The 18485-nt window shown below is 63.8% G+C and overlaps 3 protein-coding genes across 3 annotated transcripts; 1 reads left to right on the forward strand and 2 right to left on the reverse strand.

The window, feature by feature from the left end:
- Nucleotides 1–1073: 1073 nt before the first annotated feature.
- On the reverse strand, nt 1074–9565 carry TAF6 (TATA-box binding protein associated factor 6; the record flags this gene model as incomplete). The annotated part of the gene is made up of 16 exons (XM_080636411.1): nt 1074–1286; nt 1549–1747; nt 4963–5082; nt 5753–5938; nt 6016–6189; nt 6290–6415; nt 6495–6569; nt 6644–6826; nt 6916–7017; nt 7107–7184; nt 7405–7547; nt 7643–7762; nt 7846–7902; nt 8923–9076; nt 9160–9246; nt 9410–9565. 16 exons carry the CDS (start codon nt 9563–9565, stop codon nt 1132–1134), a joined length of 2115 nt encoding a protein of 704 aa, XP_080492537.1. The 3' UTR covers nt 1074–1131.
- Nucleotides 9566–9867: 302 nt separating this feature from the next.
- LOC308231236 (proteasome subunit beta type-6-like) lies at nt 9868–12799 on the forward strand. Its single transcript, XM_080636414.1, has 6 exons — nt 9868–10079; nt 10598–10665; nt 10750–10881; nt 10974–11103; nt 11661–11805; nt 12358–12799. Exons 1-6 carry the CDS (start codon nt 10005–10007, stop codon nt 12492–12494), a joined length of 687 nt encoding a protein of 228 aa, XP_080492540.1. The 5' UTR covers nt 9868–10004; the 3' UTR covers nt 12495–12799.
- A 46-nt stretch (nt 12800–12845) lies between these two features.
- On the reverse strand, nt 12846–18073 carry SLC25A11 (solute carrier family 25 member 11). The gene is made up of 8 exons (XM_080636413.1): nt 17415–18073; nt 15616–15768; nt 14483–14689; nt 14282–14372; nt 14045–14135; nt 13830–13929; nt 13658–13709; nt 12846–13558 (listed from the first exon to the last, which is right to left on the reverse strand). Exons 1-8 carry the CDS (start codon nt 17477–17479, stop codon nt 13403–13405), a joined length of 915 nt encoding a protein of 304 aa, XP_080492539.1. The 5' UTR covers nt 17480–18073; the 3' UTR covers nt 12846–13402.
- Nucleotides 18074–18485: the final 412 nt, after the last annotated feature.

The raw sequence follows: 18485 nt of genomic DNA on the forward strand, positions 1-18485 counted from the left end.
CAAGAGGGGCGGGGGGAGGGGGGCGCTGGTCACGTGGCACCAACACCACCCCTCCCCCCACAGCTCCCCCTCCCCCCGCCGCCAAGCCTCGGCGACAAGTACGTGCGGAAACGCCTACGTGTGACGTCACGGGGTCAGGGCGGGGTCAACCTCCCCCCCCCCCCCCAACGAGGACCCAACAGCTCCCCCCATAGACCCCCCCATTGCCCCCCAATACCCCCTTAATGCCCCCATTGCCCCCAATACCCCCTTAATGCCCCCATTGCCCCCCAATACCCCCTTAGTGCCCCCATTGCCCCCCAATACCCCCTTAGTGCCCCCATTGCCCCCAATACCCCTTTAGTGCCCCATTGCCCCCCAATACCCCCTTAGTGCCCACATTGCCCCCCAATACCCCCTTAGTGCCCACATTGCCCCCCAATACCCCCTTAATGCCCCCATTGCCCCCAATGCCCCTTTAGTGCCCCATTGCCCCCAATACCCCCTTAATGCCCCATTGCCCCCAATACCCCTTTAGTGCCCCATTGCCCCCCAAATACCCCCTTAATGCCCCCATTGCCCCCCAATACCCCCTTAGTGCCCCCATTGCCCCCAATACCCCCTTAGTGCCCCCATTGCCCCCCAATACCCCCTTAATGCCCCCATTGCCCCCCAATACCCCTTAGTGCCCCCCATTGCCCCCCAATACCCCCTTAATGCCCCCATTGCCCCCCAATACCCCCTTAGTGCCCCCATTGCCCCCCAATACCCCCTTAGTGCCCCCATCGCCCCCAATACCCCTTTAGTGCCCCCATTGCCCCCAATACCCCTTTAGTGCCCCCATTGCCCCCCATACCCCCTTAATGCCCCCATTGCCCCCCAATACCCCCTTAGTGCCCCCATCGCCCCCCAATACCCCTTTAGTGCCCCCATTGCCCCCCAATACCCCTTTAGTGCCCCCATTGCCCCCCAATACCCCCTTAATGCCCCCATTGCCCCCCAATACCCCCTTAGTGCCCCCATTGCCCCGCACTGGTGTAAACCGGGCTCCTGCCCCCCAAAAACCCTCCCTGCGCCTCCACTGGAGCCGTTTATTGGGGTTCGGGGACCCCCACACGTGGGCCCCATGGGGGGGGGGGGGGGTGTCGGGGGTCACACGAAGCTCAGGTGCCGCTCGGGGGGGACCCCGAACTCCGCCTTGTGCCGCTCGAAGAGCTCCGTGAGGCTCCGCAGGTACCGGGCGTGCCACAGCGCCACGGCCTCGGGGGGGGGGTCCGGGATGCGCGGCAGCAGCAGCGGGCGCCCCACTGCGGAGAGACCCCATAAAGGGGCGTTATTGGGGGGGGGGGGCCCCCAAGAGGTGGGAATGAACCAACACCTCCCCCCTCCCTTGTCCGTATGGAACTGCCCCGTTCAACCCCATGGGGGGATTATTGGGGCTCCCCCCCCCCCCCGCAATGCACAGGTGGTTCCTGCCCATTCCCACCTCTAACCCCCCCATAGTGTCACACATGGTCTCTGTCCGTCCCGTCCCCCCCCCCCCCCCCGCAATGGCCGCAATGGTCTCACCCACGCTGCACACGGCCCGCCGGAAGGGGAGGAGCCCGACGTCGTACTGGAAGACGCCGCGCGCGTGGAAGAGCGGGAGCGCGAAGCCGAGCGCGCGCTGGGCGCGGGCCTGGAGCGCGCGCAGCGCCGAGCCGGGGGGGTTGCGCACCTGGCGGAACAGCTCGTTCTCCCGAACGAGAACACGGGCACCAGCGCCGCGCTGCGGGGGGGGGGGGGTGAGTCCGGAGGAGGGAACAGCGCCGCAACCACCCCCCCGGCTCTGCCAATGGGATAACCCAGTGCCATGAACACCCCCCCGGCTCTGCCAATGGGATAACCCAGTGCCATGAACACCCCCCCGGCTCTGCCAATGGGATAACCCAGTGCCATGAACACCCCCCCAAGAGCTGCCAATGGGATAACCCAGTGCCATGAACAACCCCCCGGCTCTGCCAATGGGATAACCCAGTGCCATGAACACCCCCCCAAGAGCTGCCAATGGGATAACCCAGTGCCATGAACACCCCCCCGGCTCTGCCAATGGGATAACCCAGTGCCATGAACACCCCCCCAAGAGCTGCCAATGGGATAACCCAGTGCCATGAACACCCCCCCAAGAGCTGCCAATGGGATAACCCAGTGCCATGAACAACCCCCCTCCAGAGCTCCAATGGGATAACCCAGTGCCATGAACAACCCCCCTCCAGAGCTCCAATGGGATAACCCAGTGCCATGAAAAACCCCCCAAGAGCTGCCAATGGGATAACCCAGTGCCATGAACACCCCCTCCAGAGCTCCAATGGGATAACCCAGTGGCATGAACAATCCCCCTGCTCTGCCAATGGGATAACCCAGTGCCATGAACACCCCCCCGGCTCTGCCAATGGGATAACCAGTGCAATACACCCCCCGGCTCTGCCAATGGGATAACCCAGTGCCATAAACACCCCCCTCCAGAGCTCCAATGGGATATCCCAGTGCCATAAGCACACACACATTCACATTCACATTCCCCCCCCAAGCGCACCCGTGCCGCAGCGCGCAGCGCACGAAGCCCGTTCGGTGCCGAAGGCGCAGGCGCAGCGCCCCCGGGTGCGCGTCCAGGGCCTCGGGGGCCCCCCCAGCACGATCGCGGCACGTGGCCGCCCCCGGTGCGGCTCAGGAGGAACTCGAGGCTGCGGCGCTCCGAGGACACCAACCCTGGGGGGGACAATGGGGGGCAATGGGACCCCCGAAACCCCTTTTAGGGCCCCCCCCGACCCCAGTTTTGGGGCCCACCTCCGGCCATGAGGTACTCCCGGAGCAGGGGCACCCGGAACCAGGCGGGCAGGGTCAGGAGCTGCGGGCGCAGCCCGGGAAGAGGCGCCCGAACCCCGGTGGCCTCGGTGCAGAAGTTGCCGAAGGCGCCGGCGGCCAGGACGCCGTGGGGGTGCAGGCCCAGGAGGTAGCTCCCGTTGGGCTCCAGCGGCGCCGTGCGCCGGAGCTGCGGCAGCAGGCACGGGAGAGGGGACTCAATGGGGGGCACTGGGGCGGGCAGCTAAAGCCACCCGAGGACCCCATCAAACCGCGCTGCCCCGGCTCACCGAGATGGGAAGTAATCCCGGAAGTACTCCAGAGGCGTCCAGGAGCGGACCCAGCGGGAAGGGCGCCCCCCGCGGCAGGGGGTGTCGCGGTCCGCCCACAGCCAGAGCCCGTAGAGCAGCGCGGGCAGGCAGAGGGGCCCGCGCAGCGCCAGCGCGAACAGCAGCGTGCACACCTGGGCTGCACCATTGTGTGCCGGGGGGGGGGGGGGGGGGGGACACAGCGCGGCACCCCGCTTAGCTACAGCGGGATGGGGCGTCCCGGTACCCCGAAACACCCCTCCTGTGTGTATGTGTGTGTGCAGTGATCCCTATGGGGGGACAGCGCTGGACTGCACCATTGTGTTCCGGGGGGGGGACAGCGCGGCACCCCGCTTAGCCACAGCGGGATGGGGGCGTCCCGGTACCCCGAAACACCCCTCCTGTGTGTATGTGTGTGTGCAGTGATCCCTATGGGGGGACACAGCGCTGGACTGCACCATTGTGTTCCGGGGGGGGACAGCGCGGCACCCCGCTTAGCCACAGCGGGATGGGGGCGTCCCGGTACCCCAAAACACCCCTCCTGTGTGTATGTGTGTGTGCAGTGATCCCTATGGGGGGACACAGCGCTGGACTGCACCATTGTGTTCCGGGGGGGGGACAGCGCGGCACCCCGCTTAGCCACAGCGGGATGGGGGCGTCCCGGTACCCCGAAACACCCCTCCTGTGTGTATGTGTGTGTGCAGTGATCCCTATGGGGGGACACAGCGCTGGACTGCACCATGTGTTCCGGGGGGGGGGACAGCGCGGCACCCCGCTTTAGCCACAGCGGGATGGGGGCGTCCCGGTACCCCGAAACACCCCTCCTGTGTGTATGTGTGTGTGCAGTGATCCCTATGGGGGGACACAGCGCTGGACTGCACCATTGTGTTCCGGGGGGGGGGACAGCGCGGCACCCCGCTTAGCCACAGCGGGATGGGGGCGTCCCGGTACCCCGAAACACCCCCCTTGTGTGTGTGCAGTGATCCCTAGGAGGGACACATTCCCAAATCCCCCCCTGTGTCCACGACTCCCTATGGGAAACACAGGGAAGGGAGAAAGGGGGAGTGGAGGGATTGGAGGACCCCCCCCAGGGTCACTCCATTTCGGGGAGTCCCCATTACCCCCCAGCACCCGAAACCCCTCCTGGGTGCACCATTCCCTACGGGCACCCAGTGGGTCAGGGGGGTTCAGGGGGGTTAAAGAGGGTTGGGGGGGGGTTTGGGGGCTCACCCAGGGCGAGGAAGGAGAAGACCCACTGCAGAACGGCCGCCGTTTGGAGCCGGCGCTGGAGCGGGATCCGGAGCGGGGCGAAGTGCAGCGGCATTGGGGGCACTCGGGGGGCAATGGGAGGCAATGGGAGCAGAGGGGGTGGGCGCTAGGACCCGGTGGTTATAAAGGGGTTGGTTCCGCCCCCTCTGGGCTCCCCTGGGGGGGGTCTTGTGCAAATGGGTGTGCAAAGGGGAGCGCTTGTGCAAGGGGGCCCGGGGGGGGCACTGGGATGAACTGGGAGGCACTGGGGGTTTATTGGACTATTTACAACACGGGTTACATGGGGGTACATTGGGGGACCCCCCCAGTGTCCCCATAGAGGGCCATTGCAGGGGGTATCATTGGCTGTCCCCATAGAGGACCATGGGGGGTCACTGGGTGTCCCCGGGTGTCCCCGGGTGCCCCTGGGGGCTGTCCCCAGGCTCTGCTTTGGGGGTGACAGCAGCGGGGGGGGAGGGCTGGGGGCCGGGGGGGGCGGCGGCGGGGGCCGGGGGGGTTTGGCGTCGCCGGGGGGGGGCAGGGACACCACGATGTATTTCTGCACGCTGCCGGCCACGGCGCTCACCGTGGCGCTGGGCACCGTGGGGGCGGCCGACACGAGCTTCACCACCGGCTGCACGCTGGGGGCGCTGGTGCTCACCGGGGACGTGGCCGTGGGCGCGGGGCTGGTGCTGAACGTGAGCACCTGGAGGGAAACAGAGTGCGATGGGACCCACATCCCCCAATACCCCACACATCCCATAATACCCCACACATCCCCTAATACCCCACACATCCCCTAATACCCCACACATCCCCTAATACCCCACACATCCCCTAATACCCACACATCCCATAATACCCACACATCCCCTAATACCCCACACATCCCATAATACCCACACATCCCCCAATACCCCACACATCCCATAATACCCACACATCCCATAATACCCACACATCCCATAATACCCCACACATCCCCTAATACCCCACACATCCCCTAATACCCCACACATCCCCTAATACCCACACATCCCATAATACCCACACATCCCCTAATACCCCACACATCCCATAATACCCACACATCCCCCAATACCCCACACATCCCATAATACCCACACATCCCCCAATACCCCACACATCCCCTAATACCCACACATCCCCCAATACCCCACACATCCCATAATACCCACACACCCCATAATACCCCACACATCCCCTAATACCCACACATCCCCTAATACCCCACACATCCCATAATACCCCACACATCCCCTAATACCCCACACATCCCATAATACCCACACATCCCATAATACCCCACACATCCCATAATACCCCACCCATCCCATAATACCCCACGTCCATACCTGCTGGCCAGCGCCTGCTCCCATGACGATGAACTTGGGGGGCGGTGAGGGCTGGGGGGGCCCCCCCCGCGCCCCCCCCACGGGCACAGCGATGGCCCCCGGCACCTTCAGCAGCCCGGGGGGGCGCGGGGGGGGCGCCCCGGGCACGGCCGGGGGGGGCTGGGACAGCGTCAGCGTGGGCCGGGGCTGGGGACGGGGATGACACCAGTGAGGGGGGGGGGGGGGTCCCCATGGCCCCCCCATAGCCCCCCCCCGGCACCCACCTGGGTGATGGTCAGCGTGGTCCTGTTCACCTGCTGCGCCGCCAGCGCCGCCTGCGCCCGCGCTTTGCCCACGTGGGAGCAGAGCAGTGCCCCCAGGTACCCGAAGTCCCCCCGATAGGCCTCGGGCTGGTCCGGGGGGGCCCGCAGCTTGGCCAGCACCGGGGCGCAGTGCTTCTGTGGGGAGATGGGCACCATGGGGACCCCACGGGGGCACCGGCACCCCACCAGTGCCAGCATCGGGCACCCCCAGCGCCACGGTGCCCCCGCATCCCACCAGCAGCAGGGTCTGGACGTGGTCGGCCCCGATCTTGTCGATGTTGCTGACCACGGGACCTTCCAGGATGCTCCGGAGCCGCTCGCCCTCCACCTGCAGCCGCGGCAGGATCAGCGTCTTGATGACCTGGGGATGGGGGGGGGGACACGGTGGGACACGGGGCAACGGGGACACGGGGGGGGGGGGCACACGGGGCTTCACTCACGTCGTGGCCCAGCTCAGCCAGGCCTGCGATGGAGCCGTAGCGCGTGGTCCAGGGGGTCTTCTCGTCCACCCAGCTCTAGGGCAGAGGGAGGAGGCTGCGGACCCACGTCCCGCCCGCGCCGCCCGCCCCGCGCCCCGCGCCCGCCGCACCTTGGTGAAGGTCTTGGTGATGCGGCTCTGCACGTTGTTGGTGGTGGTGCTGAAGTTCTTGCAGACCTGCGCCACGAGGCGGGCGGCGAAGTCCCGCAGCGCCCAGTGGTTGTCCACGTCCGGGCGCAGGCAGAGCTGGCGGCTCACGATGCACGTCATGACGGCGGGGATGAGCTCGTGCAGCTGCGGGCACCACCGGGGACTCCATGGGGGCTCCGCAGGGAAGCCCGAGGGACACGGGCGCGGGATACGGGATGCGGGGGGGGCCTCACGTATTTCTCCAGGTACAAGGTGGGGTTGTCCATCAGCGCCTTCACCATGCGCATGAGGTAGATGAGCAGGGCCAGGTTGTTCTGCACCACGTTGACGCGCACCTGGGGGGGGGGGGTGTCACCGGTGTCACCCCACTGGGGCCGTGCCCGGGGGTCCCGTCGCCGTGGGGCACCCCCCACGTGGAGCTCACCCCCTCGGAGATGAAGGTGCTGAAGCGCGGCAGCATCTGGTAGAGGCCCGGGTCGGTGGCGATGCTCTGCAGGGCCTCCTGTGAGCATGGGGACACCCCATGGGCAGGGGGGGACAGGGGAGGGGGTGACAAGAGCCGTAAGTTGAGCGCTGGGGTCATGGTGGGGGGGGAACGGGGCAGCACAGAGACCCCGGCCCCAGAGCTCAGCGCTTGGCTGAGGGCATCTCAACGGGGGGGGGGACAATTTCCCTCCATGGGGTGCTGGGGACCCGAAGGGGGGGGCTTTGGGGCCACTCACGGCTCGCTTGGCCTCGCAGGAGCCCACGCAGGCCTCGGTGATCTCCTTGTAGTAAAGCTGCTGCTCCACCGAGAGCTCGTGCACGCTGCGGGGCTTGAGGCGCAGCGGGGCCCCCTCCAGCAGCGGGCCCTTCTTCTCCTTCCCTGGGGACGGGGGGGGTCATAACCCTGCAGGGGCGCCCCATGGGCACCCCCCAGACACCCCATGGGCACCCCCCAGACACCCCATGGGCACCCACCTTTGCCGTCCGCGGTGGCCACGCTCTGGCCTTTGCCCTTCAGGGCCCCGTCCTCCTCCTGCCCTGGCTTGGTGGACTTGAGGGGCTCAGTGGCCTCCGCCTTCTGCTGCTCCTTGGGGGCTATGGGGGGGACAAAGGGGTTTTGGGGGCACAAAGGGGGTTTGGGGGGCCCCCAGGTGAGGACGATGGGGGGGATCACGCACCAGGAGGGGGGTTCTCGGGGATGGCCGGCTGCACCCCCTCGATGCTGAGCCAGTGAGCTGGGGAGAGAGGAAGAGAGAGGTGAGGACACTCAGAACTACCCCAAAATCAGCCTAAATTTCACCAAAACCAGCCCAAATCACCCCAAAATCAGTCCAAATCACCCCAAAATCAGCCTAAATCACCCCAAAATCAGCCCGAATCACCCTCAAATCAGCCCAAATCACCCCAAAATCAGCCCGAATCACCCCAAAATCAGCCCGGATCACCCCAAAATCAGCCCAAAATCACCCCAAAATCAGCCCAAATCACCCCAAAATCAGCCCGGATCACCCCAAAATCAGCCCAAACTACACCAAAATCAGCCCAAACTACGCCAAAATCAGCCTAAATCTCCCCCAAATCAGCCCAAACTACCCCAAAATCAGCCCAAACTACGCCAAAATCAGCCTAAATCTCCCCCAAATCAGCCTGAATCACCCCAAAATCAGCCTGAATCACCCCAAAATCAGCCCGAATCACCCCAAAATCAGCCCAAACTACACCAAAATCAGCCCAAACTACGCCAAAATCAGCCTAAATCTCCCCCAAATCAGCCTGAATCACCCCAAAATCAGCCCAAACTACGCCAAAATCAGCCTAAATCTCCCCCAAATCAGCCTGAATCACCCCAAAATCAGCCCAAATCACCCCAAAATCAGCCCGAATCACCCCAAAATCAGCCCAAACTACACCAAAATCAGCCCAAACTACGCCAAAATCAGCCTAAATCTCCCCCAAATCAGCCTGAATCACCCCAAAATCAGCCCAAACTACGCCAAAATCAGCCTAAATCTCCCCCAAATCAGCCTGAATCACCCCAAAATCAGCCCAAATCACCCCAAAATCAGCCTGAATCACCCCCAAATCAGCCTGAATCACCCCAAAATCAGCCCGAATCACCCCAAAATCAGCCCGAATCACCCCAAAATCAGCCTGAATCACCCCAAAATCAGCCTAAATCTCCCCCAAATCAGCCTGAATCACCCCAAAATCAGCCCGGATCACCCCAAAATCAGCCCGGATCAGCCCAACCTCACCCTTGATGCAGACGTCGAGGGGCACGCGGGGCAGGGGGGTGTTGATGATGTCGCTCAGCTCCACCTCCTTCTCCTCGTAGAAGTAGAGCTCGCGCCCGCCGCCGCTGGCGAAGCGGAACGGGAGGAACTCCTGCGCCTGGAACCCGTACAGGGGCTGCGGGGGGGGCAGAGAACGGGGTCAGGGGCACCCCCAAACGTCCCCTGCCATGGAGGTGGGGGGGGGGGGCCGGGAGCCACCTCCACGTTCTTCAGCTTGAGCGCGAAGTCCACGTCCCCCGGCGTGAGGCGGCGGCGCTTGCCCATGTGCATGAACTTGAGCGCGTCCTGCGGGGACAGAGCCGCCGCTGCCATTGCATCTAAACGCGGTTTGTGCCCCCTAAGCCGGGGGGGGGGGGGTCCCCCAAATCCTCCCTTTGCCCCCCCAGATCCGGGTCATCCGGAGGGATTGGGCCCCCCCATTCCCATTCCCAATGGATCCCCCCCGTACCTGCGCGATCTCCTTGAGGCGGTAGCTCGCCTCCTCGGCCAGCAGCTGGCAGCTCTCCTCGGGGACCTGCCCGATGCCCATGGCCTCCGCCATCACCTTCATGGACTCGGCGGGCAGCAGCGTGTGGCTCAGCTTCAGCTTCTTCTCCTCCGCCATCTTCCTCCTCCTCCTCCTCCTTCCCCTCAAGCCGCCGCCATCGCGGCCCGACCCCTCAGCGCCGCCGCCATCTTGGCTTCTCCATCACCTCAGCGACAGGTCCTGCCCGGGTAAAGTTCAGGGAGATCATTTTCCCCTTCTGTCATCCACATCGAGACTTCTCGTATGCCTTGAAAATGGAACATCGCGATCCCCAATCGCGACATGGGAGTGAAGCGGCGCTGGAGGATGGTGGGAGGAGGGAATGAGGAGTGATCACTATCGTCCTGTCAGGACCTGTGAGGCACCTGCCACGCTGCCGTAAAGCGCGGCATCCCCTTGGCGCGAAGCGTTGGGAGCCGCGCTGCCGCAAAGCGAGGCGGGAGCTTCGCGCCATTGCGGTAAATTGCCCGAGTCACACGAGTGTCGCAAAGCGCGGTGTCGCAAAGCGCGGCGGGAGATGGCGGCGGTGGTGCAGCCGTGGGTCGGGCCGGGGCTGCCCCGGGACTGGGCCGAGGAGCCCGTCAGCACCGGCGTGAGCGGCATGGGGGGCTATGGGGCGCTATAGGGCGCATGTGGGGCGGGGCGGGCTATGGGGCAGTTACGGGGCTGGGGGGAGCAGTTACGGGGCTGAATGGGGCAGTTACGGGTTTGAAAGAGCCCCTTTGGGGGCACTTATCGGGCAGAGCGGGGTGGTTATGGGTCTGAATGGGGCAGTTATGGGGCTGGGGGGCAGTTATGGGGCTGAAAGAGCCCCATTGGGGGCACTTATCTGACAGACGTGGTAATTATGGATGTGAATGGGGCAGTTACGGGGCTGGGGGGCAGTTGTGGGTCTGAATGGGGCAGCTATGGGGCTGAAACAGCCCCTTTTGGGGGGCACTTATGGGTCCGGGTGGGTGGTTATGGGTCAGGGGTTGCAGTTATGGGTCTGAGTGGGGCAGCTGTGGGGCTGAAAGAGCCCCTCTGGGGGGCAGTATTGAGTCGGGGGGGGCAGTTATGGGGCTGGGGGGGCAGTTATGGGGCAGAGGTGTCACTGCCCCCCCACCCCAGACCACCATCATGGCGGCGGAGTTCGACGGCGGCGTCATCATTGGGGCCGATTCCCGCACCACCACCGGGTGAGCTCAGTGATGCCGTCACCGTGACGTCACTATGACCTCACCGTGACGTCACGGCGACGTCACTGCTGACGTCACTGTCAGGTCCTACATAGCCAATCGCGTGACGGACAAGCTGACCCCCATCCACGACCGCATCTTCTGCTGCCGCTCGGGCTCGGCTGCCGACACCCAGGCCGTGGCTGAGGCCGTCGCCTACCAGCTCGCCTTCCATAGGCACGTGTGGGGCGCTATGGGGCGGGGGGGGGGGGGGGGTGTTGCTATGGGGCAGGGCTTGCTATGGGGCTCACGGCCACTCTGCCCCATAGCGTGGAGCTGGAGGAGCCGCCGCGGGTGCGCACGGCCGCGCGCCTCTTCCAGCAGACGTGTTACCGGTACCGCGAGGAGCTCAGCGCCGGCGTCATCGTGGCCGGATGGGACCCACGGCGCGGGGGGCAGGTGAGGCCTGACCCTTAACAGGGCCCTTGGACCCACAGTGGGGCCTTCTGCCCCATGGCACCTTCAAGTGTACACAGTGCCCCAGCAAAGCAACCCAAACCCCATATTTCCCCCCATAACTTCCCCTTCCAGCCCCATAACCATATATCCCAGCCCCATAACTTTCCCTCCCAGCCCCATAACCATATATCCCAGCCCCATAACTTTCCCTCCCAGCCCCATAACCATATATCCCAGCCCCATAACTCCTTGGCCTAGCTCTATAACTTCCCCTCCCAACCCCATAACCATATATCCCAGCCCCATAACTGCTCATCCCAGCCCCATAACCATATATCCCAGCCCCATAACTGCCCATCCCAGCCCCATAACCATATATCCCAGCCCCATAACTTCCCCTCCCAGCCCCATAACCATATATCCCAGCCCCATAAGTGCCCATCCCAGCCCCATAACTCCTTGGCCTAGCCCTATAACCACCCACCCCTGCCCCATAACCACAGATCCCAGCCCCCCAGGCACCCCATAGCCGCCCCATAGCGCCGGCTCTGCCGCAGGTGTACGTGGTGCCGCTGGGGGGGCTGCTGCTGCGCCAGCCCCTGGCCGTGGGCGGCTCCGGCAGCTCCTACGTTTACGGCTTCCTCGACGCCGCCTTCGCGCCCGGCCTGAGCCGTGCCCAGTGCCAGGACCTGGTCACACGCGGTGCGTCCGGGGGGGGCCGTGGGGCTGCAGTGGGGCGGGATTGGGGCTGCAGTGGGGCGGGATTGGGGCTGCAGTGGGGCTGCAGTGGGGCGGGATTGGGGCTGCAGTGGGGCTGCAGTGGGGCGGGATTGGGGCTGCAGTGGGGCGGGATTGGGGCTGCAGTGGGGGCTTATTTGGCCTCTTTCAGGCTATTTTGGGGGATTCGGGGGGATCTGGGGCTCTTTTGGGCTCTCTGGGGCTATTTAAGGTTGGTTGGAGCTGGTTTTGAGCTACTTTGGGTTGGTCGGGGCTCTTCAGGGCTGGTTTGGGGCTATTTTGGGGCTGTTTAAGGTTATTTTGGGGCTGTTTAAGGTTATTTTGGGGCTGTTTAAGCGGATTTTGGGCTGGTTTGGGGCTATTTTGGGGCTGTTTAAGGTTATTTTGGGGCTGTTTAAGGTTATTTTGGGCTGGTTGGGGGTATTTTGGGGCTCTTTAAGCGGATTTTGGGGTAATTTCGGGCTGGTTTGGGTCTCTTTGGCGGCTGTTCCGGGCTGTGACCGCCTCCCCCCGCAGCGCTGGCGCTGGCCATGGCGCGGGACGGCTCCAGCGGGGGGGTGCTGCGCTTGGCCACCATCACGGCGGAGGGCGTGGAGCGGAGCGTACTAACAGGGGCGCAGCTGCCGGGGGGGGACGGCGGGCCCCTGCACTGAGCGGGGAAGACCCCGCGCCGGGAACCCCCCCCCCCCTCTCCGCGGGGCGAGGTGGAACCGTCCGGAGGGGGGAGCTGGAATAAAGGTGGTGCGGAGGAGACGCGGCGGTTTTGGGGTGAAAAAGGGGCGGTTTTGGGGTGAAAAAGGGGCGGTTTTGGGGTTGGAGCGATGGGGTTTTGTGGATGAGGGGCGTTTCTTGGGGAAAAACCGTATTTCTGGGGAGAAGAAAGCACGCGGTGGTGAAAAAGCCCGGTTTTGGACAGGAAAGCCAGGTTTGGGGGCAGAAAGCCTCAGTTTGGGGTGGAAAAGCCCCATTTCGGGGGTGAAAATCACTACTTGAGTTGGAAAAAGCATTTAAAGGGTAAAAAAAGCGCAATTTGGGGTGGGAAAGCTGCATTTTGGGGGGGGTGCGGGGACATTTCCATGGGGAATTCGGGCCCTTTTCTGGCTGGGTTGGGATGCGGGCCCAATATGGCGGCCTCCACACGCCATCACGTGACACGTGCTCGTTCACCACGTGATTGACAGCGGGAAGCCACGCCCTCCCCGCTGGACAATCCCCCCCCCCCCCCCCCACTGACGCTGCTATGGGGCAGCCCCCGCCATGGGGCACCCCCCAACCCCGCCGCTGCGATGAGAATGGAATCATCCATGAAGCACTTTATGGGGTCCCCATAGGGACAGAGAAACCCCCACAGGGCCACCCCCTCGCCCCATAGAGCCAAGGAGCCCTCCCCCGGAGCTATGGGGCTGCCCCATAACCGCTATAGGTAAAAAGGGACGCCCCACAGAGCTACAGGGCTGCTCCACAGCCCCCTAACAGGGACACCCCACGGCGTTAAGAGCCCTGGGGGGGGGTTGAAGGGACACCATTGGCTCTATGGGGCTGCCCCATAGATTCCGTGGGGTCAGGCGCTGAGCACGAGGCGCTGGTACCACTTGTTCATCTGCTCGAGGAAGATGAAGGTCAGCACCGTGTGGGGCCCGAGCCGCGCGTAGTAGGGGGTGAAGCCCTTCCAGAGGCTGAAGAAGCCCTCGTAGCGAATGACCTTGACCAGCACGTCCTGGGGGGCAGAGGTGGGGGGCCCCAATGTGGGTCTATGGGGGGGGGCATGAATGGGGGAGACACCTAAATCTAGGGGGTGCCCCCCCCCCCCACTCACCAGCCCCCCGCGGTACTCGGGCTTCCCGTCGATGGTCCGCATGTTCTGGATGCTGTTGGGGGGCAAAGAGGCCAATTTGGGGGGGGGACGCCCCAAAATCCGACCCCGCCATTAACACAACGAGGGGGGGGTCATTGGGGGGGGGGGGGGGTCATTAGCGCTAATGACCCACCGGGTCTTAACGATGTCCACGGGCATGGAGGCGGCGGTGGTGACCAGGCCGCTGATCATGCTGGCGCTGAAGTGGCACAGGATGTCGTCCTGGAAGCGGCCTGCAACAGCCCAGCGCACCCTGACAATCTATAGGGCAGCCCCACGGAAGCCATGGGGCAGCAGCCCCATAGCCCCGGATCTCACACACACACACACCCCCCCCCCCCAACTCACCCGAGTCCAGCAGGAACTGCTTGGATTGGGAATACGAGGCCAATTGGGCCGCGTTGACCACGACGGCGCGGGCCATGGTGGGGATGCAGCCCTGGGCAGTGGAGGGGGGGGGTTTGGGGTATCCCTGGTACCCACACACCCCATAACCCTCCACAGTGGGGGGTCCCCCCTCTTCTATGCCATTGGGAAGGGGTACGGGGGGGTCTATGGGGGGCAATGGGTCCCTATGGGTCTCACCCTCCAGAGGGTCGCGGGTCCCTCCTCCCGCACCATCCGCACCAGGGCATCGAACACGTTGCGGTACCCGCGGCGCTCGGCAGGGGGCAGCCTGGAGCGAACCAAAGCGGCGGGGGGGGGGGCGGTCAGGAGTAAACCCCAATGGGGGATCAATGGGGCTGCCCCACGGATCAATGGGGCTGCCCCATGGTCAACGCCCACCTCCCGTCCGCTGTCATCCGGATGAGCGCCACCTCCGCCGGGGTCCCCACGAAGGCGCCGGCGGCGCCCGCGCTCATCCCCACGGCGGCTTTGGCCAGGAACGGGGGGGGGGTCCCGTCCGGTGCCCCCAGCATCTCCAGCCCCACGCTATAGACCCCCAGGCGCGTGGTGGTGTAGGTGGCCTGGCGCAGCAGCCCCGCCGAGAGCCTATGGGGAGGGAGAACAGCAGTGACATCATCAGGGATGACGTGAGCAGCAGCAGCGGCATCGTCCATCGTCGTCATCGTCATCATCCGTCAGCATCATCATCATCATCATCATCATCCATCGTCATCACCATCATCATCATCCATCATCAGCATCCATCATCATCACCATCATCATCATCATCATCCATCATCATCACCATCATCCATCATCATCATCCATCATCATCACCATCATCCATCATCATCACCATCATCATCATCAGCATCCATCATCATCACCATCATCCATCACCATCATCCATCATCATCATCAGCATCCATCATCATCACCATCATCATCATCATCATCCATCATCATCACCATCACCATCATCATCACCATCATCATCATCAGCATCCATCATCATCATCCATCATCATCACCATCATCCATTATCATCACCATCATCCATCACCATCACCATCATCAGCATCACCATCATCCATCATCATCATCCATCATCCATCATCATCACCATCATCATCATCCATCAGCATCACCATCATCCATCATCATCACCATCATCATCATCCATCAGCATCATCAGCATCCATCAGCATCTTCACCCAACATCACCACCATCATCCATCATCCATCATCCATCACCATCATCATCGTTGTCACCTTCACCCAACATCCTCATCATCACCATCATCTGTCTTCACCCAACACCATCACCGTCATCATCCTCCTCCTCGCCATCCCCATCCCCTCCATCCCCACCTTCAGCCGCAGCAGGAACCCAAACCTGACCCCAAAACCTGACCCTGCCTGGCCCCAAACCCGCTCCTGGCTCCACTTTCGGGCGCCCCAAGCCCATTGTGGGGGCCCTGGTTCCGTTCCCGGGGGTCCCGAGCCCGGGTTGGGGCCCCCCGCGCCCGTACCCGCTGTAGATGCCGCGCAGGCCCTCGTGGCGCAGGATGGAGCCCAGCGCGTGCAGGCTCGTCCGGTACTCGCGGGCCTTGGCCCCCTCCCCGCTGAGCTGCATCCGGTTCTTGACCAGGTCCAGGGGCTGCACGAACACCGTGGCCCCCATCCTGCAAAGGGGTTTGGGGGGGGTTGGGGGTAAATGATGGGGTTTGGGGGGGGCTTAAAGGGGTTTGGGGGGGATTTGAGGGGTAAATGATGGGGTTTGGGGGGGGCTTAAAGGGGTTTGGGGGGGATTTGAGGGGTAAATGATGGGGTTTGGGGGGGGCTTAAAGGGGTTATGGGGGGGATTTGAGGGGTAAATGATGGGGTTTGGGGGGGGCTTAAAGGGGTTATGGGGGGGATTTGAGGGGGTTGGGGGGTAAATGATGGGGTTTGGGGGTAAATGATGGGGTTTGGGGGTAAATGATGGGGTTTAGGGGGGGCTTAAAGGGGTTATGGGGGGGATTTGAGGGGTTTTGGGGGGTAAATGATGGGGTTTGGGGGGGTCTTAAAGGGGTTTGGGGGGGATTTGAGGGGTTTTGGGGGTAAATGATGGGGTTTGGGGGGGGTTTAAAGGGGTTTAGGGGGGGATTTGAGGGGTTTTGGGGGTAAATGATGGGGTTTGGGGGTAAATGATGGGGTTTGGGGGGGCTTAAAGGGGTTATGGGGGGGATTTGAGGGGGTTTGGGGGTAAATGATGGGGTTTGGGGGGTCTTAAAGGGGTTTGGGGGGGATTTGAGGGGTAAATGATGGGGTTTGGGGGGGTTTAAAGGGGTTATGGGGGGGATTTGAGGGGTTTTGGGGGTAAATGATGGGGTTTGGGGGGGTTTAAAGGGGTTATGGGGGGGATTTGAGGGGGTTTGGGGGTAAATGATGGGGTTTGGGGGTAAATGATGGGGTTTGGGGGGGTTTAAAGGGGTTTAGGGGGAGATTTGAGGGGGTTTGGGGGTAAATGATGGGGTTTGGGGGGGGCTTAAAGGGGTTTAGGGGGGGATTTGAGGGGTTTTGGGGGTAAATGATGGGGTTTGGGGGGGCTTAAAGGGGTTTGGGGGGGATTTGAGGGGGTTTGGGGGTAAATGATGGGGTTTGGGGGGGTCTTAAAGGGGTTTGGGGGGGATTTGAGGGGTAAATGATGGGGTTTGGGGGGGTCTTAAAGGGGTTTAGGGGGGATTTGAGGGGTTTTGGGGGGTAAATGATGGGGTTTGGGGGGGTCTTAAAGGGGTTTGGGGGGGATTTGAGGGGGTTTGGGGGTAAATGATGGGGTTTGGGGGCGTCTTAAAGGGGTTTGGGGGGGATTTGAGGGGTAAATGATGGGGTTTGGGGGGGTCTTAAAGGGGTTTAGGGGGGATTTGAGGGGTTTTGGGGGGTAAATGATGGGGTTTGGGGGGGTTTAAAGGGGTTTGGGAGGGATTTGAGGGGGTTTGGGGGTAAATGATGGGGTTTGGGGGGGTCTTAAAGGGGTTTGGGGGGGATTTGAGGGGTTTTGGGGGTAAATGATGGGGTCTGGGCGGGTTTTGAGGGATTAAAGGTGCTTTGGGGCTCTGCAGGGTTCATTGGGGGGTGTAGGGGCCACAGGACACGGTTTGGGTGGCTGTTGGGCGGGCTGGAGGCGTTTGGGGAGGTCTGAAGGGTTTATGGGGGGCTTGGAGGCGTTTAAGGGGGCAATGGGGGGGGGGTTAAAGGCGCTTTAAGGAGGCACTGGCCTGGACCGAAGGGGCCGCAGGGCTCGGGGGCACCGGGGGGGGGGGGGGGGGGGGGTCGCGGTGGCTCTCACCCGGCCAGGCCTCCGAACAGGAACTTCACCCACTTCGGGGAGCTCTTGGGCCTCTCGGCCGCCATGGCCCGGGGGGGGTCCCGCTGCCGGCGGGGAGCGGAGGGCACCAGGACCCGGGGGCGTCCCGGGGGTCCGCACCCGCCGCGCCCCAAGGTGACTCCGGCGGGGGGGGACGGGGGACGGGCGGTGGCAGTGCGCCTGCGCCGCGCGCCTGCGCGCGGCCTGGGGGGGTGTGGCCTGAGGAGCGGGCGCGGCCTCTTGGAGGCGGGGTTTGCCTGGAGGGGCGTGGCTTAATCTGAGCGGAGCGGGAGGCGTGGCCCACTTGCCGGCTGCCCGCCGTCTGCCGTCTCTCATTGGTGGAAGGTGTTTAGGCGGGAAGCTTGCCCAGAGCGGATTGGTTGTTGCTGCAGGAGGCTCCGCCCATCCGTAGCTGGAGACCCCCCGGGCGCCGCCATGTTGAGCGGCGGGAGGGGAGGGACCGGGCCGCGTCCGGGCCCCGTCCCCGGGCCGAGGCTGCGCTGAGCCCTCGGCACCACCCGGCGCGGTTCCGGAGCGTCCGAAGGGACAGGTACGTCCTGGGGTGCCCAGGCGGAACCCACAACGGCGACAGAGGGCACCGCTGCCCCACGGCTCCTCCTCACATCCCACCCAGCCCCACGGCAGCCCCGGGGCCACCCCACGGCACCGGTCCCAGGCCCCTCCTCCCACATCCGCCCCTCACGGAGGGGGGGGGGAAGGAAGCGTCCCGGCCGCGTCGTTGCCCTTATAAGGCCTCGGTGGCGCCGGAGCCGCTTCCGCCCCACAACCGGCCTGAACTATGGGGCCTGCCCCACATCACCCCCCCTTACACACACTTCCTGCCGCACAGTGCAGTGGGGCAGCCCCATAGAGCCCCATTGATGGGGGTATCCGGGTCCCCCCAAGTGCTCGCAAGCAGCTCTCCTGCCCCCCAACTGCCTCCTGGGGCTCGGGGGGGGGGGGTTGGGAGGCCGCAGCCCTGCCCCATAGCGGACTTTGCCCCTCCCGGGTGTGGTGCAGCACCTTGGACCCGGGCGTTCCCCACCCCACACG

This window comes from Psittacula echo (genome assembly GCF_963264785.1).
Source record: "Psittacula echo genome assembly, chromosome: 32".
NCBI lineage: Eukaryota > Metazoa > Chordata > Aves > Psittaciformes > Psittacidae > Psittacula > Psittacula echo.

Bases quoted from the DNA above. Each gene is read 5' to 3' on its own strand.
- LOC308231236 (XM_080636414.1), top strand. From the start codon at position 10,005: ATGGCGGCGGTGGTGCAGCCGTGGGTCGGGCCGGGGCTGCCCCGGGAC. The intron at 10,080-10,597 runs GTGAGCGGCATG...CCCCCACCCCAG, and splicing joins AGGAGCCCGTCAGCACCGGC to ACCACCATCATGGCGGCGGA. The intron at 10,666-10,749 runs GTGAGCTCAGTG...CGTCACTGTCAG, and splicing joins GATTCCCGCACCACCACCGG to GTCCTACATAGCCAATCGCG.
- SLC25A11 (XM_080636413.1), bottom strand. From the start codon at position 17,479: ATGGCGGCCGAGAGGCCCAAGAGCTCCCCGAAGTGGGTGAAGTTCCTG. The intron at 14,690-15,615 runs GTACGGGCGCGG...CCCTCCCCATAG, and splicing joins CTGCGCGGCATCTACAGCGG to GCTCTCGGCGGGGCTGCTGC. The intron at 14,373-14,482 runs GTGGGCGTTGAC...GGTTCGCTCCAG, and splicing joins CGGATGACAGCGGACGGGAG to GCTGCCCCCTGCCGAGCGCC.